Source organism: Oncorhynchus nerka, linkage group LG11 (assembly GCF_034236695.1).
Source record: "Oncorhynchus nerka isolate Pitt River linkage group LG11, Oner_Uvic_2.0, whole genome shotgun sequence".
In the NCBI taxonomy this organism is placed as follows: domain Eukaryota; kingdom Metazoa; phylum Chordata; class Actinopteri; order Salmoniformes; family Salmonidae; genus Oncorhynchus; species Oncorhynchus nerka.
This window is the reverse complement of record NC_088406.1, coordinates 40,450,627-40,475,938: the sequence shown is the minus strand read 5'-3', so window position 1 is coordinate 40,475,938 and position 25,312 is coordinate 40,450,627. Positions and strand designations below refer to the sequence as shown.

The 25,312-nt window shown below is 43.8% G+C and overlaps 3 protein-coding genes across 3 annotated transcripts in view; all 3 read right to left on the bottom strand.

The window, feature by feature from the left end:
* Positions 1-1,625: 1,625 nt before the first annotated feature.
* LOC115136859 (importin subunit alpha-3-like) lies at positions 1,626-12,700 on the bottom strand. Its single transcript, XM_029672709.2, has 17 exons — positions 12,471-12,700; positions 10,187-10,231; positions 9,755-9,844; positions 9,271-9,300; positions 9,134-9,186; positions 8,699-8,794; positions 8,301-8,386; positions 8,027-8,113; positions 7,725-7,894; positions 5,911-5,955; positions 5,605-5,736; positions 3,447-3,575; positions 2,625-2,729; positions 2,437-2,508; positions 2,153-2,315; positions 1,923-2,017; positions 1,626-1,815 (listed from the first exon to the last, which is right to left on the bottom strand). Exons 1-17 carry the CDS (start codon positions 12,537-12,539, stop codon positions 1,717-1,719), a joined length of 1,566 nt encoding a protein of 521 aa, XP_029528569.1. The 5' UTR covers positions 12,540-12,700; the 3' UTR covers positions 1,626-1,716.
* Positions 12,701-13,784: 1,084 nt separating this feature from the next.
* On the bottom strand, positions 13,785-15,148 carry LOC115136860 (ADP-ribosylation factor-like protein 14). The gene is made up of 2 exons (XM_029672710.2): positions 14,555-15,148; positions 13,785-14,391 (listed from the first exon to the last, which is right to left on the bottom strand). Exons 1-2 carry the CDS (start codon positions 14,867-14,869, stop codon positions 14,077-14,079), a joined length of 630 nt encoding a protein of 209 aa, XP_029528570.1. The 5' UTR covers positions 14,870-15,148; the 3' UTR covers positions 13,785-14,076.
* Positions 15,149-19,806: 4,658 nt separating this feature from the next.
* LOC115136858 (protein phosphatase 1L-like) overlaps positions 19,807-25,312 on the bottom strand; it is a 60,614-nt gene continuing 55,108 nt past the window's right edge. The window contains exon 4 of the mRNA XM_029672708.2: positions 19,807-24,562. Coding sequence (XP_029528568.1) covers positions 24,213-24,562 — 350 coding nt within the window. The 3' untranslated portion in view covers positions 19,807-24,212. The remainder of the gene's footprint in view (positions 24,563-25,312) is intronic.

Below are 25,312 nucleotides of genomic sequence, written 5' to 3'. Positions count from 1 at the left end.
CACCGATACTTACCTTTCCCCAATTCAGGGGTAACCCAGACAGAATAATTATTACCCCTACTACTAAAAAAAAAAAGTTTTCCTCCAAATTCCCTAAAAATGTCTCAACGTGAGTTGATTATGTCTACTACTGAATATAAAACAAAGCTTGTGGTTGGATGATGCATATTGTTGAAGGTGTTAGCAGGTCTGATGAGTCTAATCACACCTTTTGAACGACTTCAGGCCTCTCACTCTGCAGTACATGTGCAAAACTGTTCAGATTTATCTTCAAATCAGAAACTTAAGTCAGTAGGGGGAGACAGGTAACATTTAAACAGCACAGTTTACTAAAAAAAATAAAAAATGACACTGTGTACACAGCCTAAAGAAACTAATAACCCCTCAAATTAACTGTGCTAGAGCTTAGTACATGCAAAGGTTATGAATCAAAGTTACATAAAATGGCAATTTTTAATTTCCCCTTGTGATAAGTCAAAGCTATGGCAACAATACCGCAAAAGCAGTGATTTTCGCTTCAAGAGAAAGAAAAAACATTAAATCATGCTAGGGGAGTACACAAGTCATTTGGTTGACAATAATGATGATGTCAGAATTTCACAGCATCAAACCCAGATCTGGTGCAAAGGTATGGTTAATGTGGGGAGGTGGAATTATGATCCTTATTAATCACCTCACATAAGCAATGAAAGTAAAAGCAGAAAATAAAAATTGTACACACTGGATGCAAAAAGAAAAGCCACCAAATGCATCTTACTACAATGCACCCGCTGCTCCACCTAGCGTTGTCCAGTGTCAATTAATACAAATTAAAAACAACAAAACCCTTGTGATTACATGTTTTTTCATTTCCAAAGTTCTTCCTTTCAGGGATTTGTATCTGCCTCATAAGAAGGCAGAATTTCTTCTCGTATTTTCCTTCGTTTGCGCTTCTCGGTTTTGTTACTCTTATGTTGTGTGTATTTTGTTTCTCTCTGCATGCGTTCACATCCAGTCTTCTTGCACACTCCAGACACGCACACACGGCACTCGTCCATTCTCTTGCACACGCCCGCTGGACTCTAGCCCTGCCCACCGCCGCGGGGGGAGGGGGGGAGATGCCCCATCGAGGGCCTCTGGTTGGAGGAGATGAACCTGGCTCCTCAGCACTGAGTCCAGACATTCATACACAATGGGTCCATTCACACACACGTCTGATGGCGTGGCCGATTGGGGGATGGGCGCACAGGAGGTGGCGCCCCCTCCGGTCGGAGGACCGCAGAATTGTCATATGGTTCATCTTACGCTTGTTTTGTTGGTTTTCCTTTTGTGTTTGTTGCCTCAATGTCTTGATTTTGAAGGATTTGATTCTCCCCGGGCTGACATCGCGTTTTTTGTCGTCATTGTAGTAGTTTTCCGTTTTTTTCGACCGCTCCAATAACATGGAAGTTACTCGGCGTGTCTCAACGCATTCGATGTAGATGTTTGTTTTTTGCAACATGTAGCCACTCACTCACACCCACTCGCCATCTCAAACTTCATTTGGGCTGGTTCCCCTGGAATGCCAAACGAAATCAACACATTTTCTCTCAGATAAGATGCAGCCACGGATCCCACGAGCCAAGCACAATGGATCTAATTTCTCTCACACTCTTTCGCTCTCTTTCTCTCCTAATTTGTTTTATGTTGAACAGAGTGCTGCATCGCAAACAAAACTCCAGACTCCCGAGATGCCTTCTAGAACTGGAACCCCTCTGTTGGCACGTTGGTGGAGGAATTGAAGCCGTATGTTCCCCCCTGGATCGCCTCCGGAACCAGGCTGGAGTCTTCATCAATCTGAACATGAGACAATAACTCAATCCATACCAATAAGACATCCCCCACAATGTAGTATGCAGTACCTTCCCCAACCAAGACATGGTCATATTAGAGCTCTGACTTACATCATCAGATGAGAAGAACTGATCAATAATTTCGTAGGCCAGTTTATAGATGTCTTCATTCTCATGATTCTGGAGCTGCTCCACCTTCTCCAGACCTGAGGGGCAGGGAAGAGAGATGGTTCAAGCAGTCAAATCTACACAGCCACTGAGATACAAACACTGTACTTCAACATAAACAGTTGGGAGGAACAATGACGCTTGAGGGGTAACTGAGTGGGCTGGGCTCTGACCTCCACACTCCTCGATGAGGTTGGCGATGGTCTCGGCCTCGTCGTCAGCCATCTTGAGGATGTTGCTGAGGCCGTCCAGGACCACCTGCACCACCTGAGCATCCTTCACTGTCAGCAGGTTACAGAAGGGAGGGATCACCTGCTGCTGGATCAGGTACGCCACCTACAGGACCGGAGAAGGGTCAGCTTGGGGCTTTACAAAATACATTATATATTATTATTTGAGTGTATGGATGTCAGGTGAGGTGTATGTGGTAAAGTGGGTAGGCCTCAGTTGAGCTCACCTGGTCCTTCCTCCCGCTAATTGTCAGATTGCTGATGGCCCAGGCTGCTTCTTTCTGTGTTCCAAAGTCTCCCTGCAAAAACATTTGAATGAATATTTCCCCAATATGACACTCATCACTGCTTCATTTTGAGCAAGAGAAAGCTCTGATGAAGAGATGAATGAAGCAGTGAAAGTGATAAAACAGACCTTGTCCAGAAGGTGGATGATCATGGGTACCAGGTTGGCATCAATGACAGCCTGCACCTGCTGCTGGTTGCCTGCTGTGATGTTGGACAGGAACCACACTGCCTCCTGCAGGATGGGAGAAGAAACAGCAGCACTCAGTGTGACTACTCCTTCTACTCACTACTCCAGTGTGACTACTCTCACACACAAGTGTAGTGTACGAGAGGCAGGGCTTACAGAGACTGAATAAACAGTCAGTGTGTGCTAGAGTGTATGCATGCGTGTCAGGAGGACTGCAGAAATGGTGAGGAGTTCACACGTGGAATTCAAAGGTGTGTGGACTGAGCTAGATCAGACTCCAGGGGCCTGCTCAGAGCTGTGGCCCCTGGTCGAGATGGGGTGCTGGGGACAGGGTAGGGGCGGTCGTGAGGCCCTAATCATTGGCTCAGTCACGGAGGGAGGGGCCTCTGTTTGAGTGACAGGCCTCAGATGCACTCCGATATCAGCAGAGACCCATGGGTCTTCTGCACCCACTACCCTTCACCCACAAATACTACACACACACAAACGCACTCACACTCTACCCACCGTCCCAGACCACCCCAAAATCTACTCAAACTGCAATTTCCATCAGCTTCTTGAAGTCTCCTTGATCCGGCTCTTCCATGATGCGAGTACCTAACTAATAGTTATATCCCCATTCACTGTCATTCATATAGCATTCACACTAGCACCATGTCTCTGATTTCATCACTTCCAGCATGATCAGTCACACTGACACAGCTGCTGTGCTGTGACAAGGTGAAGCAGTGCAGAGTGTATGTATTATGGTGTGTTTGTTACCTTATTGATCTTCTCCTTGGGGTGTGTAAGGAGAGCGGGGAAGTGTCCCAGGGCGTCACAGTTGAGCACCACCTGGGTCTGTTCATCTGTTCCAGTCACTATGTTGCCCACCGCCCGCAGTGCAGCAGTCTAGAGAGAAACACACAATCAAGTTTCACATAGCAGTCAATAGAAACAACAAGCATCAACAAACATTCATGCAACTAACTAAAGTAAGCAAACCAACCGCCACCCAAAGAATGTTTGAGTATGAATATCAACACAGTAACCACCAGACAAGGCATCAGGGCCAGGAGTAAGACCCATTCAAGTCCTGAGCAGTATGATCTCTAGGGTCAGCTAGGGCTGGGCGGTATACCGCATTTGACAATATACTGGTATTGATGCACGGACTGGTTTGGGTTTTTACGATATTTTAATGTTTTTGTTTGTTTAATGTGATATGCCGTGTTTAGCGTCCATTGTTATAGTTTACTTCGCTATTTGAGTCATCCCAATTGGCGCCGTTTTCCAAAAACCTGAGTCAGAGCAAACGTAAATAGCTATACAGCCTGATATTACCAGTGACCGAGTAAACCTAAATCGTCATGTTTGTGCAACAGTATCTTCTAAATCAAGAAGGAATACGCAAAGCATGAAGACGCGAAGCGAAAACATTCAACACAGCTAAAGATAATAGGGTCGCCTAGGAAACAAAACACTTTGGTTCCTACCCTGTCATAATAACTCCTCCCTGGCAATTTAATTCGATGTCACGTCAAATACTGTATTTAAAGTGCCCACTATTAATATTCTAATTAGAATAATATCTATCTATTTCCATGATTCCAACTTGTTTCTCTAAATCGAAAGTCAAATCACAATTGCAACATTTGGTTAAAAATAAGGCCTAGATTGTTTGCCCATATTGTGCAGCCCTACTTGGCAGCGTGGAAATTATGAGCGCAGGTAACACAGAAAATGCTGAAATGATGTTGAATTGAACAGTATAAAACAATCAGAATGGAGAAAGACCCATTGAAATCACTTAGAATATATGTGTTGCCACCCTAGGATCACTCACTACTCATAAAGCACCGTAGGATCACTCACTGCTCATAAAGCACCGTAGGATCACTCACTGCTCATAAAGCACCGTAGGATCACTCACTACTCATAAAGCCTTCTAGGATCACTCACTACGCATAAAGCACCGTAGGATCACTCACTACTCATAAAGCCTTCTAGGATCACTCACTACTCATAAAGCCTTCTAGGATCACCCACTACTCATAAAGCCTTCTAGGATCACTCACTACTCATAAAGCACCGTAGGATCACTCACTACTCATAAAGCACCGTAGGATCACTCACTACTCATAAAGCACCGTAGGATCACTCACTACTCATAAAGCACCGTAGGATCACTCACTACTCATAAAGCACCGTAGGATCACTCACTACTCATAAAGCCTTCTAGGATCACTCACTACTCATAAAGCCTTCTAGGATCACTCACTACTCATAAAGCACCGTAGGATCACTCACTACTCATAAAGCACCGTAGGATCACTCACTACTCATAAAGCACTGTAGGATCACTCACTACTCATAAAGCCTTCTAGGATCACTCACTACTCATAAAGCACCCTAGGATCACTCACTACTCATAAAGCACCCTAGTAACTGACTTACAGACGCCCAACGGACCCACCCGGCCAGACAGGAACCCATCTCAGATCAAAACACTGCAGCTCAGGACAAGAGCTCTTCTCCAAACCCTAACCACCGCAGTGCACAGGTCTCCAAGTACCTGACTGAAAACAACCCCCTGCCCCGCCCCCTTCAGTTTTTGCAGACCTGAAGGTAACTGATATGGGTAAGTGATGTGGTGATGGCTCTACCTATTCTTCTAATGAGCATAGAGAAGTCACCGCCATATTGCTTACACACCTATCTGATTCAATCACATCTGCAAACACAGCTATGGTCTCGCACGGCTCATTCCTTACAAAAGCAACCATTCCATTTGGTTGGCGTCTGTCTTCCTGAGCCCCACTGAGTTGAATGGAGCTGATCCTAGACGGTGATCTACGGACAGTTCTCGTTGAAGATGAGACTTGGGGGGCTAAGCTGATCCTAGATCTGTTTCTCCACGGGCATCTCTGTGTCTCCGTACCTGGACTTTGACCTCCTGGTGGCTAAGCAGGGGCACCAGGTTGGGCACAATGCCCGAGTCGATGACCATCTGAATCTGCTCGTTGCCCGCGTCTGTCAGGTAGGACAGAGCCCACACCGTGTCCACCAGGATCTGCAGGGGTCAACACACAGGGTCACAGGTCCAAAAACAAAACATTCACTAATTCATCAACATACAGATCATGCATTAATATCTGCTTGTGGTTATTAAAAAGGGGGAAATCAATGTAAACTTTTACTAAATCGGGTTGTCTTTCTGAATACAATCAGTGATTGAGGAACTCACATTAACATCAGTGTGGTGGATCAGCACACAGAGAGCTGGAAGAATCTGAGAGAGAAAAGAGGGAGAGAGCAAGAGAGTTGGTGAGAGAGATGCCAACAAAATGACAGGAATAGGATATTCCCACTGGAGATGTGTCAAATGGACAATATTTATGTTTAAACAGCCATTTGGTGGGGGGTGTCCGTTAAAATATGAAAAAGTCGAGCTGAGTTGTGGAAATTGACCCACTATGCTGTTAACTTTCTGCATCTGAGTTTGAGGTCATTTTATTTTTTACAGGGACAGTGCACATTAATCAAAGTTTCAGTAAAAGTGCTTAAAATCAGATACCACCTGGAGCTTCTCCTCTGACACATAGACATCTGGCTCAGTAGCATCTGTTGCCCTCTTTGTGAAGAACATGCAAACAGTTTTTTTCACATTGAGTAGCAAACACGAGTCACTGAGCCACTTTGTAACCTGGACCATTACAGTAGTGAGTTCTTGTGCAGCTTGTTGTTTGCTCTTTGCATGCACATATACCACTGTATCATCTGCATACATTCGAACTTCAGACCCAGTACAGACAGAAGGCAGATCATTAATGTACAGGCTGAACAGGAGGTGCCCCAGTATTGACCCTTGGGGCACGCCCACATCATAGCCAAGAGTGGGCGACAGCTCATTGCTCACTCTGACACACTGAGTTCTGCCTTCAAGGTATGACTCCATCCATCTCAAGGCATCGGGGGGAAAAGTTGAACTTGGATAACTTTGTGATGAGAATCTCATGGTTAACCATATCAAAAGCCTTCCTTTGGTCCAGAAACACAGCCCCAACAACGCCCCCTTTGTCCATCTTGGACTTCACATTTTCCAGAAGAAAGCAGTTGGCCGTTTCTGTGGAGTGTTTCGCTCTGAAGCCAAACTGCAAAGAGTGTAATGTGAAGGGGCTGTTGTTGAGGTGGGCAATCAATTGTTCTGCTACACACTTTTCGACAGCACAGGTAGTATACTAATGGGCATGTAGTTACTCACGTCAGCAGGGTCACCCGATTTAAAGGTGGCGGTTATTATGGCCGACTTCCATACCCTTGGAAACACCCCGAGACCTATAGATGTGTTGGTGACCTTAGTAATGGGGCCAATGAGTGACTCTTTGTAGTTTTTAAGAAAGGTAGAGTCCAGCCCAAACACATCTTTGGCTTTAAAGTTCTTTAGTGAGCTAATCACCTCGTTCACCTTTGACTCGGTAACCTCCCTTCCCTTATGATGAAGGCAGGTTGAGCATCATTCACTAGCACTGAGCCCAAGAAACCAGTGGAGAGGTTCTGTGTCAGTACCCTGACAGAGTCAATAAAGTAGGAATTGAAGGATATTGCTATGTCGACTGCATCCTATGTTAGATTGTTATTCACCATGATTTCTAGTCTTTTTTGCAGTGTTACTCTGGTTTTTCTGTTAACCTTTTTAGATTCTCCCAGAACATTTTAGAATTTCCCTTTGCTTCACCAATTATGTTAATTTAAAAAAGTTTGCCTTGGCCTGTCTGATTTCTTTCATCACCTTATTTCTCAACATGGTAAGCCTACGTCTGTAATGCTCTAATTTGGATCTTAGGGCTATTTTTAGAGCATAATCTCGTTCTTTCATAAATTTCTCAGCATGTTGCTGAGTCTACCTTTAATAATTACACAACTTTATTCATTCAACTTATATAGCATAACTCATTATATAAAGAAATCGCAAAGGGATGTAAGGCAACAACTAAAAACAAATAATCATCATGAGTTGATCAACAGTCAAGAGACTGAAGGATGAGAAAGTTCTCTTACCTCCTGGATGGTCTCCATGGGTGGCGGTGGGTCCTTGTGGCGGCAGAGGTTGACCATGACCCAGGTGACGTTACGGAGGAAGGTGATGGGGATAGAGGGGCTGATGAAGGAGAGCAGGGGCTTCACCACGCCCAGACTGATCACATAGTCCCTGCACTGGGGGCCGTCGCCTAGGAACAGAGATTGTTTGTGAAACTCTCACCGATGATGCCTTGAGACAAACAGAGAATCCCTGAGCCATTCCCACAATCAGCCGCTATTGTTAGAGGGTCCCAGACACACAGAGAAGGATCCAGACTCACCTATGATGTTTCCCAGGGCCCAGACCGCCTGCTCACACACATTCTGGTGAGGAGACTGCAGCAGCCTCAGGAACAGTGGCACAGCATCTGCAGGAGAAGAAATGCTGTAATTAATATTTAATAGCTAACTCCATCACCAAAGACTACAAATAATCTGTCATTCAGGGGCACAAACTACAAATCCAACATCTGGTAGGCATGATAATAGAAAATCCCACTTAGCCCCCAGAATGTACTGGCAGTGGTGGCGCTGATATTGTAAGCTGGTACTTACTGGACTGGACCACTGCCTGGGTCTGCTCTGAGGTTCCTGATGCAATGTTGGTCAAAGCCCAGGCAGCTTCAAACTGTAGAGATGGACTGGAGACAGAGGCAGATGTGAAATAAGATGGAGGAGGTAGAAAGAGAAAGGGTGGAGAGAGGGGAGGGATAGAGAGGGGGAAAAGGAGTGCGATGGAAAGGGTTCTTATTCCATCCGTCAGTGGTTCTGACAATCCTCACATCTGTTTATGAAAACATTTGCATTGCAACATACTTTTATCATCATCCAAAGAGATCCAATCTCAGTGGAGTGACGCTTAGATTACATTCACTGCAACACTGCTTAGGTCACAACCACTTCTATTATATAACACACAGAGCAATTATAACACAAAGTAAAGCCCTGCTTACTTGTCATCTCTGTCCAGACAGTGCACCAGAATGGGGAGAATGCCTGACTTGATCAGGTCATCTATGGGAGGGTTACGGTCACTAGACAACAGCTTCCTGCAGGGTGAAAATGTCCATTATTCACACATACTTGCACTTAAGACACAGCAAAACATAAAATAAAGGAATGTGAAATGTAAACATCTGAGTTGTTGCACAACACCGGTGCTGTTGACTCCAGGCAAGACAACGCAATCTCACAATGATTACACAAGACCAGCGACAATTCCACAGAACTAAGTCTAGCACGTTAGCCGGAAACTATGAAATAATTGGAAGGCTATGCTCCAGAACATGCCACGCCACAACATTCTAGAGATTGGTTTTGGAACCATGTTTGAGTGTGAATCACCATGGCAACCAGCAGAGCCGGGTGTAGGAGGAGAGAGTTCCTACCTTGCAGCCTGCACGGCACTCAGCTGAACTCCCTGGTTATCACTTGTGGCATTCTGCAACAACAGCACACAGGGAATCACATACTGTGGAAGCAAATCCATGTCTAAGAAATGTTTCAAAATTGGAAGTGCACTTACTTGTACTATTGCTTCAAGAGAAGTGTTTTGCTGCAAGATAAAAGGAGGTACTTGGTAAGGGAACAATTTATTTTGCCTATGTCAAACACGGCCAGTGGAAACGGAATGGTTTGTTTGCATTGTGGCCACACCTCAGGGTGATTAGTCAGGCAGTGCCTGGAGACACTAATCAGCCCGAGAGGAATGTCAACACGGGCCAAACATTGTACATTACAAATCCTTTAAAAAAATACTATAAAAGAATACAGTACAGTTAATAGTCCTATTTTGTTCATATTTTATTGCAACAAGAGGTCCCCTCCCATTTGTTTTGGATTGCATGTGGATATCTTTTTAGCTAACAGTTCTAGGAACTCGGTCTTCACCATATATCTAAATCACCTGTTAATCCCTATCACACCAGTGATTACTTCAAGGAAGGAAAGAAAGCCATGCTCTCTGGAGGATCACAGAGGAAAATGACAGAGGGCCAATCAGAACGTACCGATCTGAAGTCTCCGTCGGCATCAGAGTCTTCGCAGGTGTCCTCGTGGGGCACGTTTCGCCTCTTCAGCAGGTGTTCGTCCCTTTTGTTCTGCAGAGAGCAGGGCAAGAAAGTGGTCTTAACGTACATGCATCAGCATGACAAAAGGCTCAACTATTAAACAAGCATTTAAAGGGATACTTTGAGATGTTAGCAGATACCCATAGACTTCCAATCATTGCGCTAACACTACTTAGCATTGGCTTCAAACTACCATCAGACAGGACAGAAATAAAAATGGCCCCCACAAGTTCATCGGACTCTGGGTAAGTAGATAAAGGGCCTCATTGCCAAAATCCCGAAGTATCCCTTTAAACTCATCTTTGATACCCTGATTGAAATGCATTTGTATCTCGTCTGACATAGATTAAAGGAAATAAGTTGAACAATTACCTTGCGGAGTTCCACCACCACCTCTGTCCTCTGTCTTCTCATCGTCTATAGCGGAGAAAACCCATACATTAGCCTAGTACAAATATACACTGTATGTATGCCTGATTATTTGTTGATACTTCCACAATCCACACGCAAAACATAAATGAGATGTTTATCCTCCCAATATGATGAGATGACGGCATCATGTGTATTTGTGAGAGCTGTTCAGAGTCAGATTGTTCATCCACAGCTTTGATGGCACAGTGATAGAACAAGCCTGCCATACCACTGCCTGAAATCACCAGCTCACACTCACATAACACAGACCTCATTTACATAGACTGACTTAACACAGATCTCAACTACTGGTGTTTTGTATGCAAGGGCTCATGTTAATAATGGGTGGTAATACGAGGGACCATTTTCAAGCACCTGATTGACAGACATTACATTTCTTATAAGGACAAATTAAGTCATTTGCTGTCATAAAATACTTTTGCCTTTTGTCATGATTGGATGATATAGTGAAAGTACGAAGTTAAATTCTTCCTTCTGTCGAGAAGGGCCATACCCATTTCCTTCTTATACTCCCACTCCACAGTGAAGTGGCAGACAGTACATCACTCAAATATGATCAGCACTCCTATCATCATGTGGTGGTGCGATATAGCCTAGTTATGTATGTTAGTTGTTATGCAAGCAATATTCTTGTTTACACTGCAAACAATGCCCCTGCCATTGACTAGCCATATTACATCATCGTTAAAAAGAGGCAGGCACTTTTTCTCATCTAGCTTAAACATAATACCAGCTAGTATATGTGTTCCTCTATCATCTGTTCCGGTTGCCTATAATAATTTAGCTTCCACTAGTTTAAACTAAAAATGTAGTTAAGTTGAAGATGCCTTGGGTGTTGGTGTGGTGCCCTTGCACCCAGTCCGGAACGGTCTGGGGGGAAATAGCTTTGGGACAACATCGGGAGCCTGTATATTGGTTGGACTCCCCGAGTTGTGTATCATTCTGATGTAAAATAACCCTACCACAATATAGCGGCCTTCAGCAAAAAAAACGTTTCCTATCAATAAAGTCATGTGTATAATCTCTAGGAACTCTACATATTGTGGTAGGTTTATTTTCTGTCGCCACCCATCAGAAGGATTCACAACTCTGGGAGTCCAACCAAACACAGCCCCCCGATGTTGTGTTCCAAAGCTAGGGAAAACACTGATTAGTATAATGTAATGTTAACGTCTACCTCACAATGGCTATAACTTTCGTTATGGGTCTGCCAAGGCCTGCAAAGGGACCCTGACCAGCTACATTCCGCCATTGTTTTGATGAGCTACGCTAGCAGGTTAGCTAGTAACCTAGCTAGCTACCAACAGCGGGTACTGGCTAACTAGACATAATTCAATATGTTTAGTTAAAGAAGCTGCCAACTAGTAATCGGCTAACATTTACCATTACATTTGACACTTGGAACAACTACGAAGCTAAAGTTAAATTGACAAACTCAGGTGGGTGGCTAACGTTAGCTAGATCAACTTAGCTAGCTATCGTTAGCTAGTATAGTTGAGTTTTTTACTGCGTAATTTTTTATTTGAGGTAATTAGTTAGCTAGCCAACGGTAGGTACCAGTTTTAAAATCTTACTGGCTACAAGGATATATACCATCTGAATTGCGTGTAAATTGGTTGGCTACCTAACTACATTACATATCTTGCAAGCTGTAGCCGGGGAGGAGTGGTACATTTTAGTTGGCTAGCTAACTACATAATTAGCTAGCTAACGTTAGCTAATCCAAACCACGGAGGTGGCTGACTAGCGCAGTCGTTCGAAGGGGATACGAATCTCGTTTAGAGAACCACATTATCCCCTCGAAAACATGTGGTTAAGTATGTCAACTACAAACTGGATGGGTTGTCTGAGACAGCTACCTAACTACATTTCCAGATGACTGTCGAATAGCAAATATAGCTAGCTAGAACAGCGTGTTTGTTAGTGTACCATTGCTATCACGGCCTGTAGACTAGCTAGTTACCAGTTTAGCTTAGATTGAACTGGAAGTCGTTTGCTAGCTCGGTTAGCTGGGGAGGTTTCACGTGCTGTGGATTACTTTTATTCTGGTTCAGAAAGTCGTATGCATTGATAGAAAGGCCTTGGTCTATTTGACGATCAGATAAGGCCTGGTTTGGTCTGGGTGCAAAGTTCCAGACCATGAAAATTACGAACGACGTCACACAGCGCAGCCCCAAAATAGCGCATATGAAAAGGGACCCCTCGACGGAATCAGATACTTCACCTCCAAGTCGCGACCCTTGTTCTTGAAATTCTTCAGTCGCTGGTTGTCTAGTTTCTCGTTGTCAGACATGTTAGCAATCTTATCTATGTTTTAACACCGTTTGAAATTAATCAGCTACTCCTTTCGAGTTCTTTTTCTCAGGCCTTTCAGTTACCGGACAATTTTTTGTTGGTCTGTCCGCGGTGCATACTGGGAATGCCGGTGGTAGAGACACAGCCTCGCTCTGGGTGGAAGGGCGGGGAATTCCCGTTATTGCTCACTCGTTGGTCTCGCGAAATAGGTTATTATTCCTCACGAGGTCGCTCTGTGGTTCGCAGCTAGTTCAGACCACCACACTGTTATGATCTGTCAATCAGTGCATTTTGGTAACGTGTTAGTAGGCCTAAACAGTTACTAGTCCTATACTGATATTTTTATCTATATCGGGGCTGCCCATCATTAATAAATAACCAGTTGTGTTGCCTTCTGGACCCTGAAACTATCTACAGTAGTCACTATGGCAACAATCAGAAATGTAGCTAGGTACCAACTGCCGAAGTCAGGTGTCAAAACTGTTATTTAACTTATTTAAATAATACATTAACGTTAACGATGCCCAGAATAGTTTCCCCCTCCAAAATAGTCTGTAAGCGCATAGCTAGTAACGTTACAACAGTAAGTCAACGCGTTGGTCGTTAACGTTAGCTATGACTGTTACAATTGGCGAAAGTAAGATTAGACACCATCAAATATGTTATTTTCAATGTTGTGCATTATAGTGAGCTTCATTGTGTATAGGCATACATACCTCGAGGTCCATTTAGTTAACACTTAATATTTCCAGGGCAATACTAAGTTGTCTAAAGTGCAAAGTTCTCGAGTTTCATCTACAAATTGTTGTGTCCCTTAAATAACACTCACTGCCTTAGATTCTATCATGTGGAACATGGAACTAAAATCTAATTTGATGTTACAGAGCCAATTCTAATTGAACTCTACCTTTTTTAATGGAATATTTGGGACATGCTTTCATTATTGGAAGCACTGTTTTGGGACATGTTTATCATTCTAATCCACAGATATCACACACTTTTGAGATCTCTCAATCAGTGTATTTGGTATAAACCTGTGTCTAAACTTGTCATTTCTAACCCAAAGAAGTCTGTAAATGTTGTATATTGCTCTCTCATTAGGGGTTTGTGATTTGAATACTTGCATGATTCCCGTTTGCTCCAGATAAATTAGTCTACAAAATAACTGTGTGGGCTAAATGCATTGCATCTGATTCTGGTCATATATTTCTGCCTTAAAAAGTAACATCTTCAATATCAATGAGTGGTTTTTAATTTATAATAAAAAATTCACAAGGAAATGCAGAAATTCACATTGTTCAAAAGTGTTTTTGATACAACAAACGTGCAAAATGATAGCTTTCAGCGTTAGATACGTTGGGATCTCAAGTTTGTTCTGGAGAGTCTTGTTCCCATATTCAAGAATGAGTGGGTCAGAATGATCCAACACAGGGCATTCTAAATCAGGTACTCTGCTCAAAATAATCCAGAAGAAGAATACAAAATAATCCAGGGAGATTATTACACCCATCGATAGGGTTTTATAATCTCTGGTCTTAGCTGCAGCCCAGACCTTGTGTCTTGGTCATCATCGTAATGGCTTTGGGTTTCAGTTGTTTTACTGTGTTCTTTATATCCGCCTTAGTCTGCTTTAGTGAAGTCTTCAACATATAGGCAACCCTTCTGAAGCCTTCCTCCAGGTCCACACCAGTCCTCCCAGAGCACGGCTGGACAAACCAATCCCTATTTCCACATACCCTTCTCAGGTCCAACCTGTGGGTGATCTCCTGTGGGCTTGCTGCCCCGGGGAGGTCCTGCTTATTGGCCAGCACCACCAGAGGAAGGCTTTTTAGACTCCCGCTCCTCAGCACCTGTTGTGTGATGTAAAAGATCAGTATACACATTATTATACCCCATAACAACATGGCCTAATATGACAAGAAATAGATCTGGATATGACCTGTAATTTATTGACATTCATGCATCAGGATAAGGCTGAGTTGTATAAAACGTTTTTTATGAATAAATAATGACCTGATGAAGCTCTTTCTTTGCCTCATCCAAACGCCTGCGGTCCCAGCTGTCCACCACAAACACCAGGGCCTCCGTGCCCGGGTAGTGGTGCTTCCAGTGGGGCCTCATCCTCTGCTGGCCTCCCACGTCCCACACGGTCAACCCCGGACCCCTCGCCTCCGTCTCCAGCATCTCCACGTTGAAGCCCACGGTGGGCACGGTGATGACAGACTCGTTGTACTTGAGCTTGTAGAGCAGGGTGGACTTCCCAGAGCCGTCCAGGCCCAGCATCACAATCTGAGCCTGATGAGGGTGTTTAGACCCATGCAGTCCCATGCTCAACCCAAACACAGGTCCTGTTGTCTGGAGAAGAAGGCTGGCTTGTGTTGTTGTTGCTGCCTCAGCTCTGTGCAGCAATGCCCTGCCCACAGTTACTTTGTGCTCTGCTCTGTAAGCTCTGTCTTTTTCTGAGCTCAGGCTGTGATGAATCCCCTCTTATAAAGGCAGGGTGCAAATCAGAATGGCTTATGTACACCGAGGAGGCAGCAAGACCACTCCCCTTGTTGTTGTAAGATGCCCAAGACATTATACAGCTTTCGGTAAAGCTTTTTATGTCTCTGGTGATGGTTCAGGTTAGAGCCTCTGTGACTTATATTACTATTGCACTGCCGAAAGAGTCACCTGCTTCAGACCATCACACTTAGCAGGAAGTCCTTTTTAGGGTGTAGGGGGGTTTGTGTTCCTTCCTGAGTGGCCGTCTCCTGGAAATGGCGTCAGAGTGACAGTTTTAGACCAGTAGGTCATGGGTACTTATCTGGCCTGTAAGCTTAGTGGATTACATCATACAGTTATCTTTGAAGCCACAACATGCCAGACCAGCACTCCATCACAACAAAACCATTTGGGAAAGTTGGCTGAGGGTGTAGATTCCAGGCACCATAGCATGAGATAACTTTCATAGTTCCCCATATAAATAGGCCGGTCTATTGTTCAAACATAAACATCATTATTAGTATCACCAGTATAAATCATATAATAAATCATATATATTTTCGGCTTAGGCTACACCCATTTACAAATCTAATTTTATTTGTCACATACACATGGTTAGCAGATGTTAATGCGAGTGTTGCGAAATTCTTGTGCTTCTAGTTCCGACAATGCAGTAATGACCAAAGAGTAATCTAACCTAACAATTTCACAACAGCTATCTTATACACACAAGTGTAAAGGGATGAAGAATATGTACATAATGATATATGAATGAGTAATGGTACAGAACGGCATTGGCAAGATGCAGTAGATGGTATGGAGTACAGTATATACATATATGAGTAATGTAGGGTATGTAAACATTATATTAAGTGGCATTGTTTAAAGTGGCTAGTGATACATTTTTTACATGTATGGCAGCAGCCACTCAATGTTAGTGGTGGCTGTTAAACAGCTTCTATCTCAAGGCCATCAGATTGTTAATCAGTCTCTTGGTCCCTGCTTTAATGCACCTGTACTGACCTTGCCTTCTGGATGATAGTGGGGTGAACAGGCAGTGGCTCGGGTGGTTGTTGTCCTTGATGATCTTTATGGCCTTCCTGTGACATCGGGTGGTGTAGGTGTCCTGGAGGGCAGGTAGTTTGACCCCGGTAATGCGTTGTGCAGACCTCACTACCCTCTGGAGAGCCTTACGGTTGTGGGCGGAGCAGCTGCCGTACCAGGCGGTGATACAGCCCGACAGGATGCTCTCGATTGTGCATCTGTAGAGGTTTGTGAGTGCTTTTGGTGACAAGCTGAATTTCTTCAGCCTCCTGAGGTTGAAGAGGTGCTGCTGCGCCTTCTTCACCACTCTGTCTGTGTGGGTGGACCAATTCAGTTTATCTGTGATGTGTACGCCGAGGAACTTAAAGCTTTCTACCCTTTCCACTACTGTCCCGTCGATGTGGATAGGGGGGTGCTCCCTCTGCTGTTTCCTGAAGTCCACAATAATTTTTTTTGTTGATGTTGAGTGCGAGGGTATTTTCCTGACACCACACTCCGAGGGCCCTCACCTCCTCCCTGTAGGCCGTCTCTTCGTTGTTGGTAATCAAGCCTACCACTGTAGTGCCGTCTGCAAACTTGATGATTGAGTTGGAGGTGTGCATGGCCACGCAGTCGTGAGTGAACAGGAAGTACAGGAGAGGGCTCAGAACGCACCCTTTTGGGGCCCCAGTGTTGAGGATCAGCGGAGTGGAGATGTTGTTACCTACCCTCACCACCTGGGGGCGGCCCGACAGGAAGTCCAGTACCCAGGACGGGGTCGAGATCCAGGGTCTCGAGCTTGATGGCGAGTTTGGAGGGTACTATGGTGTTAAATGGTGAGCTGTAGTCGATGAACAGCATTCTCACATAGGTATTCCTCTTGTCCAGATGGGTTAGGTCAGTGTGCAGTGTGGTTGCAATTGCGTCGTCTGTGGACCTATTGGGGCGGTAAGCAAATTGGAGTGGGTCTAGGGTGTCAGGTAGGGTGGAGGTGATATGGTCCTTGACTCGTCTCTCAAAGCACTTCATGATGACGGAAGTGAGTGCTACAGGGTGGTAGTCGTTTCGCTCAGTTACCTTAGCTTTCTTGGGAACAGGATCCATGGTGGCTCTCTTGAAGCATGTGGGAACAGCAGACTGGGATAAGGAGTGATTCAATATGTCTGTAAACACACCAGCCAGCTGGTCTGCGCATGCCCTGATGACGTGGCTGGGGATGCAGTCTGGGCCTGCAGCCTTGAGAGGGTTCACGTTTAAATGTTTTACTCACGACGGCTGCAGTGAAGGAGAGCCCACAGGTTTTGGTAGCGGTCCGTGTCAGTGGCACTGTATTGTCCTCAAAGCGAGCAAAGAAGTTGTTTAATCTGTCTGGGAGCAAGACATCCTGGTCCGCGATGGGGCTGGTTTTCTTTTTGTAATCCGTGATTGACTGTAGACCCTGCCACATACCTCTTGTGTCTGAGCTGTTGAATTGCGACTCTACTTCGTCTCTATACTGACGCTTAGCTTGTTTGATTGCTTTGCGGAGGGAATAGCTACACTGTTTGTATTCGGTCATGTTTCCGGTCACCTTGCCCTGGTTAAAAGCAGTGGTTCGCTTTCAGTTTCACGACTTCTGGTTTGGGAATAATAAATCATATATATTTTCGGTTTAGGCTACACCCATTTATCTACACTGAACAAAAATATAAACACAACGTGTAAAGTGCTGGTCCCATGTTTCATGAGCCGAAATAAAAGATCACCAACATTTTCCATAAGCTTATTTCCCTCAAATTTTGCGCACAAATTTGTTTACATACCTGTTGGTGAGGATTTTAAGCTTTGTCAAGATAATCCATCCACCTGATAGGCATGTCATATCAAGAAGCTGATTAAACAGTGTCATTTTAAACAATAAAATAACATTCTAAAATGTGCAGTTTTGTCACACAACACAATGCCACAGATGTCTCAAGTTGAAGGAGTTTGCAAATGGCATGCTGACTGCAGGAACGTCCACCAGAGCTGTTGCCACCAGAGCTGTTTATTTGACCTTTATTTAACCAGGTAGGCTAGTTGAGAACAAGTTCTCATTTACAACTGCGACCTGGCCAAGATAAAGCATGGCAGTGTGAACAGACAACACAGAGTTACACATGGAGTAAACAATTAACAAGTCAATAACACAGTAGAAAAAAAATATATATATATACACATCTATATACATTGTGTGCAAAAGGCATGAGGAGGTAGGCGAATAATTACAATTTTGCAGATTAACACTGGAGTGATAAATGATCAGATAGTCATGTACAGGTAGAGATACTGGTGTGCAAAAGAGCAGAAAAGTAAATAAATATAAACAGTATGGGGATGAAGTAGGTAAATTGGGTGGGCTATTTACCGATAGACTATGTACAGCTGCAGCGATCGGTTAGCTGCTCAGATAGCAGATGTTTGAAGTTGGTGAGGGAGATATGTCTCCAACTTCAGCGATTTTTGCAATTCGTTCCAGTCACAGGCAGCAGAGAACTGGAACGAAAGGCAGCCAAATGAGGTGTTGGCTTTAGGGATGATCAGTGAGATACACCTGCTGGAGCGCATGCTACGGGTGGGTGTTGCCATCGTGACCAGTGAACTGAGATAAGGTGGAGCTTTACCTAGCATGGACTTGTAGATGACCTGGAGCCATTGGGTCTGGCGACGAATATGTAGCGAGGGCCAGCTGACTAGAGCATACAGGTCACAGTGGTGGGTGGTATAAGGTGCTTTAGTAACAAAACGGATGGCACTGTGATATACTGCATCCAGTTTGCTGAGTAGAGTATTGGAAGCTATTTTGTAGATGACATCGCCAAAGTCGAGGATCGGTAGGATAGTCAGTTTTACTAGGGTAAGTTTGGCGGCGTGAGTGAAGGAGGCTTTGTTGCGGAATAGAAAGCCGACTCTAGATTGGATATGTTTGATATGAGTTAATTTCTCTACCATAAGCCAACTCCAATATCGTTTTAGACCATTTGGCAGTACGTCCAACCGGCCTCACAACCGCAGACCACATGTAACCACTCCAGCCCAGGACCTCAACATCTGGCTTTTTCACCTGCAGGACATCAAAGTGGGGGTGGTTTGCAGAATAATATTTCTGTCTGTAATAAAGCCCTTTTGTTGGGAAAACTCTTTCTGGTTGGCTGGGCCTTGCTCCCAAGTGGGTGGGCCTATGCCCTCCCAGGCCCATTCATGGCTGCTCCCCTGCCCAGTCATTTGAAATCCATAGATTAGGGCCTAATTTATTTATTTCAATTGACCGATTTCCTTACATGAACTGTAACTCAGCAAAATCTTTGAAATGGTTGCGTTTATATTTGTGTTTAATATAGATAATGCAGTTCGAAGTGCTGAAAACAGGACACGTGAATTGTCAGATCAAAAAAACAAATCAATGTATTCTAACAGTTTATTAGATTAATAAAACAAATAATTAAGTTCATAAACTACTTACTTACCATTATAAATCAATTGAAGTATACGTTAAGGTAAAGCGTTACCTGGATTTACCCAGTCAACATCTACCACCATGTATCCCATGTACTGTACAAATTCAGAACAAAAATACTGTACAAAACATGTGCTATTGACAAACCAATCAGTCTTCTTCAGGCCACTCACCAGCACGGTCGTTGAAATATACCATATCTGCAGATCTCTCAAACTAATCACATAGATCTTATCAACATCATTTTTTCTCTCCCATGAATGAAGACCAAGAAAGACAGTGCTATGAGCATTAATCCTTTTATTGTTATCGGTTTGATTTTATCTTAAAATACACAGATATATATATTTTTTACAGTTTCTTAAATTCAACAAAAACAAATACAAACTCCACATAAACATTTGGTAACATACAGTGGGGAGAACAAGTATTTGATAACCTGCAAAATCGGCAGTGTTTCTTACTTACAAAGCATGTGGAGATCTGTATTTTTTTAATCATAGGTACACTTCAACTGTGAGAGACGGAATCTAAAACAAAAATCAAGAAAATCACAGTGTATGATTAAGTAATTAATCTGCATTTTATTGCACGACATAAGTATTTGATCACCTACCAACCAGTAAGAATTCCGGCTCTCACAGACCTGTTAGTTTTTCTTTAAGAAGCCCTCCTGTTCTCCACTCATTACCTGTATTAACTGCACCTGTTTGAACTCATTACCTGTATAAAAGTCACTTGTCCACACACACAATCAAACAGACTCCAACCTCTCCACAATGGCCAAGACCAGAGAGCTGTGTAAGGACATCAGGGATACAATTGTAGACCTGCACAAGGCTGGGATGGGCTACATGACAATAGGCAAGCAGCTTGGTGAGAAGGCAACAACTGTTGGCGCAATTATTAGAAAATGGAAGAAGTTCAAGATGACGGTCAATCACCCTCTGTCTGGGTCTCCATGCAAGATCTCACCTCGTGGGGCATCAATGATCATGAGGAAGGTGAGGGATCAGCCCAGAACTACACGGCAGGACCTGGTCAATGACCTGAAGAGAGCTGGGACCACAGTCTCAAAGAAAACCATTAGTAACACACTACGCCGTCATGGATTAAAATCCTGCAGCGCACGCAAGGTCCCCTTGTTCAAGCCAGCGCATGTCCAGGCCCGTCTGAACTTTGCCAATGACCATCTGGATGATCCAGAGGAGGAATGGGAGAAGGTCATGTGGTCTGATGAGATAAAAATAGAGCTTTTTGGTCTAAACTCCACTCACCGTGTTTGGAGGAAGAAGGATGAGTACAACCCCAAGAACACCATCCCAACCGTGAAGCATGGAGGTTGAAACATCATTCTTTGGGGATGCTTTTCTGCAAAGGGGACAGGACGACTGCACCGTATTGAGGGGAGGATGGATGGGGCCATGTATTGCGAGATCTTGGCCAACAACCTCCTTCCCTCAGTAAGATCATTGAAGATGGGTCGTGGCTGAGTCTTCCAGCATGACAACGACCCGAAACACACAGACAGGGCAACTAAGGAGTGGCTCCGTAAGAAGCATCTCAACGTCCTAGAGTGGCCTAGCCAGTCTCCAGACCTGAACCCAATAGAAAATCTTTGGAGGGAGCTGAAAGTCCGTATTGCCCAGCGATAGCCCCGAAACCTGAAGGATCTGGAGAAGGTCTGTATGGAGGAGTGGGCCAAAATCCCTGCTGCAGTGTGTGCAAACCTGGTCAAGAACTACAGGAAACGCATGATCTCTGTAACTGCAAACAAAGGTTTCTGTACCAAATATTAAGTACTGCTTTTCTGATGTATCAAATACTTATGCTATGCAATAAAATGCAAATGAATTACTTAGAAATCATACAATGTGATTTTCTGGATTTTTGTTTTAGATTCAGTCTCTCACAGTTGAAGTCTACCTATGATAAAAATTACAGACCTCTACATGCTTTGTAAGTAGGAAAACCTGCAAAATCGTCAGTGTATCAAATACTTGTTCTCCCCACTGTACATTATTTCGAAACTGAAAAAGCACAAACATACTAATCTAGTAAAATACCTCTTTTGTTAATAAACCAAAGAGTTGGTGCATTGCTTTCTTCATTGCAGATGTGGAGGAAGAGGATAACATGGGAACAGTACAGTGCCTTCATAAAGTATTCAGACCCCTTGACTAGTTCCACTTTTTTTTAGGTTACATTCTAAAATTACATTGTCCCCCCCTCAAATATACTCACAATACCCCATAATGACAAAGCAAAAAAAGTTTATAAAAAATTAATTTAAAAAAAGTGCTAATTTATTAAAAATTAAAAACTGAATGTTCACGTAAGTATTCAGACCCTATACTCAGTACTTTGTTGAAGCACCTTTGGCAGCGATTACAGCACTGAGTCTTCTTGGGTATGACCCTACAAACTTGGCACACCTGTATTTGGAGAGTTTCTCCCATTCTTCTCTACAGATCCTCTCAAGCTCTGTCAGGTTGGATGGGGAGTGTTGTTGCACAGCTATTTTCAGGTCCCTCCAGAGAGTCCTGGCTCTGGCCACTCAAGGACATTCAGAGACTTGTCCTGAAGCCACTCCTGCACTGTCTTGGCTGTGTTCTTACGGTTGTTGTCCTGTTGGAAGGCAAACCAGTGACCTAAGTGTCAGTGACCTGAGGGTTCTTGGTCACCTCCCTGACCAAGGCCCTTCTCCCCCGATCGCACAGTTTGGCTTGGCCGTCAGTTCTAGGAAGAGTCTTGGTGGTTCCAAACTTCTTCCATTTAAGAATGATGGAAGCCACTGTGTTCTTGGGGACCTTCAATGCTGCAGACATTTTTTGGTGCCCTTCTCCAGATCTGTGCCTGGACACAATCCTGTCTCAGAGCTCTATACGGACAGTTCCTTCAACCTCATGGCTTGTTTTTTGCTCTGACAACTGTGTGACCTTCTATTGACAGGTGTGTGCCTTTCCAAATGATGTCCAATCAATTGAATTTACCACAGGAGGACTCCAATCAAGTTGTTGAAACATCCAAGGATGATCAATGTTAACAGGATGCACCCGAGCTCAATTTCGAGTCTCATAGCAAAGGGTCTGAATACTTATGTAAATAAGGTATTTCTGTTTTTCCTTTATTATGGGGTATTGTGTGAGGAATTTTATTTGTTTAATCAATTTTAGAATAAAGCTGTACCGTAACAATTTGTAGAAAAAGTCAAGGAGTCTGAATACTTTCCAAAGGCACTGTATGTACATTCATGTCACACTTCCTTGTCTCACGGAGACATCTGTGATGGTATTCTACACGTGAGATATATCTACATGCGATGTGCATGTTTAACGAACATAACAAACCAAGGAGTTAGTTTTGGCAACAAATTCATGAGGAAATGTATATTAAAAAAAATAAGGCAACAGGTAAATATTTCATTCAAAGGCTTCATATTACGTTTTGAGTCTGTCAGTTTACAGAAATAAACTTAAAGTAAGCTGTACTATATGACAGACAGTGACAGTCCCTGATGTCGAGGGAGCATGAGTCCATAGAACTAAACCCAACTTCAGAAAGACAATCGGCTGCCAATGATCAGAATAAAGACGTGTCGGGTATTCAAACAGTAGAATGCCACCACGCATGTGAAAATCAACTTGTATAATTAATGAAAAAAGACAGGCATAACAATAATAACAGCACGGTGCAAACATTTGTGCAACTAGTGTCAAAGTGATTCCCAGATCAGGGTTAACATGGGATTAGAGTTAAAGAAATGTATTCTGGGCAGACGGATGACCACAGATCGTTGTCGACAGACAGGCATAGATGACATCATTAGTAGTCTGCATGAATGAGGAACGATATCTATTATATTTAGTACCAATAAACTACAGAACTTCAAAATACAGTTGCAATTCTCAGTGCAGTCATTTGGGGTACTCAACTGCAGGTCAAAAATCAACATGGCGCTAGGGAGCTGACAGGTTTAAATGTCTATGGAGCCGACAGACAAGATGGCCAATGTTTAGAACGACAGATCAACGTTAGAAATCAAGGGGTGACAGTGAAGAATCAAACTGAATGTGATTTGACATGGTACACTCATGCAGGCAACAGTCCGTTGTTGAGGACCGCAGAGCATGCATCTCCTAATGCCATCTTAATCAAATCAGTCACTGTCTGTTTGATTGCTGCTGCCCCCCCCCCCCCCCTAACTATTTAGCCCCTCCGGCTAACCAAACAGGTGTTCAGTTACAGGTGCTCTGATGTATGTAAGCACCAAATCAGATGATATCTGCTGATAAAGGTTTTTTCAGTGATGTACAAATCACTGCAACTTGGTCTCGACTTCAAATTATGTTGATATCTTGGTGTACCTCTTCTGCAAAATAGTAACACAGTGTAGGGCCTGGAGGATGACTGCTTAAAAAATTACTAAAAAACATTAATGATACGTAATGTGGATTGAAGAAAAAAACGTAACAAGTGACTGTTCGAGAGTGTGAGTGAATTTGTAGGTGTACATTTAAGTGTTTGCATCATGGTGGCGAATGGCTAATTTCTGTAAATATCTTCAATACAAACAGTTCTCACTCCAAAAACTGCCGGCTTGTTTTCGCTTTTCTTTTAAACCTATGCACACACATACATATATATTCATATATAATATAGATCTCTCATTTGGATGTATCAGTAGGTCTACTGCTCTGCGGCCTTGCCACCGGCACCTTTGAACTTGACCACCATGACGGTTATGTTGTCCGGGCACCCGCGGTAGAAAGACTGCAGGACGATGCTCTTGGCGCCAAAGTGGGGTTCGTCGAGGCGCTCTTTGATGAAGCGAACGGCCTCCTCGTTGCTGAATGCGTCCCACAGCCCGTCCGACGCCAGGATCATAAACTCTGGCTGCAGCTTATCTAGGTCAAAGGTCATGATGTCGGGGTTGGGGATGACAACATTCAGGTTCTTCAGAGGGTAGTCGCCCAGCGAACGAGACATTGCCAGGACGCCCTGAACACGCCACGAACCGTTGAAACTGATGAAGCCACCTGGAGGGGGGAGGATGGGGAGCGAAAGGGAGGACAGAGAGGAGAAACCAATGGCTTTTAGTTACAGCAGATGAAGAGATAAAACACATTTTTTGTGTTCCTAAGACCATGAGCAGATCCATGAATGTTTATCAACTACAGTATGAAGCCATTCAAGTGAAGGGGGGATAAACGGATCAGCGCACAAAATGTATTTTCTTTGGTTTCACATCTTTTCAATAACACAATGGTTTATATTGGACACAGTTCACATACAGTACTGAAGTTCAAAGGTAAAGCAGAAAAATAAACAGTATTCAGGAGAGGTCTGCGCTGCCCTGCCTGTGTGTGTCTCTGTATGTTTGCATTCTCTCCCACTGCCAGAGCCCCGAGCCAGGTTACTAGAGAATTACCCATGAAGAGGAATCACACAGTAACACACTGGATGAAAGGCTTTACTTGGAAGCCATACTCAACGGGAGGGAAACACAGGGTTATCCTTGAACCCTGCATCATAATAGCTATATAAAAACCGTCATAATATTTTATTTGATCTTTATTTAACTAGGCAAGTCAGTTAAGAACAAATTATTATTTACAATGACAGCCTACCCCGGCCAAACCCTAACGACGTTGGGTCAATTGTGCGCTGCACTATGGGACTCCCAATCACGGCTGGTTGTGATACAGCCTGGAATCGAACCAGGGTCTACAATGAGGCCTGTAGCACTGAGATGAAGTGACTTAGACCGCTGCACCACATGGGAGACC

What these genes read in the sequence shown, in the direction of transcription:
- LOC115136859 (XM_029672709.2), bottom strand. Translation starts at nt 12,539, where the DNA reads ATGTCTGACAACGAGAAACTAGACAACCAGCGACTGAAGAATTTCAAG. An exon ending in CCTCATCGAGGAGTGTGGAG is followed by an intron (nt 2,018 to 2,152) that starts GTCAGAGCCCAG and finishes CCTGCCCCTCAG; the next exon opens with GTCTGGAGAAGGTGGAGCAG. An exon ending in AGTTCTTCTCATCTGATGAT is followed by an intron (nt 1,816 to 1,922) that starts GTAAGTCAGAGC and finishes TCTCATGTTCAG; the next exon opens with ATTGATGAAGACTCCAGCCT.
- LOC115136860 (XM_029672710.2), bottom strand. Translation starts at nt 14,869, where the DNA reads ATGGGACTGCATGGGTCTAAACACCCTCATCAGGCTCAGATTGTGATG. An exon ending in CAAAGAAAGAGCTTCATCAG is followed by an intron (nt 14,392 to 14,554) that starts GTCATTATTTAT and finishes ATCACACAACAG; the next exon opens with GTGCTGAGGAGCGGGAGTCT.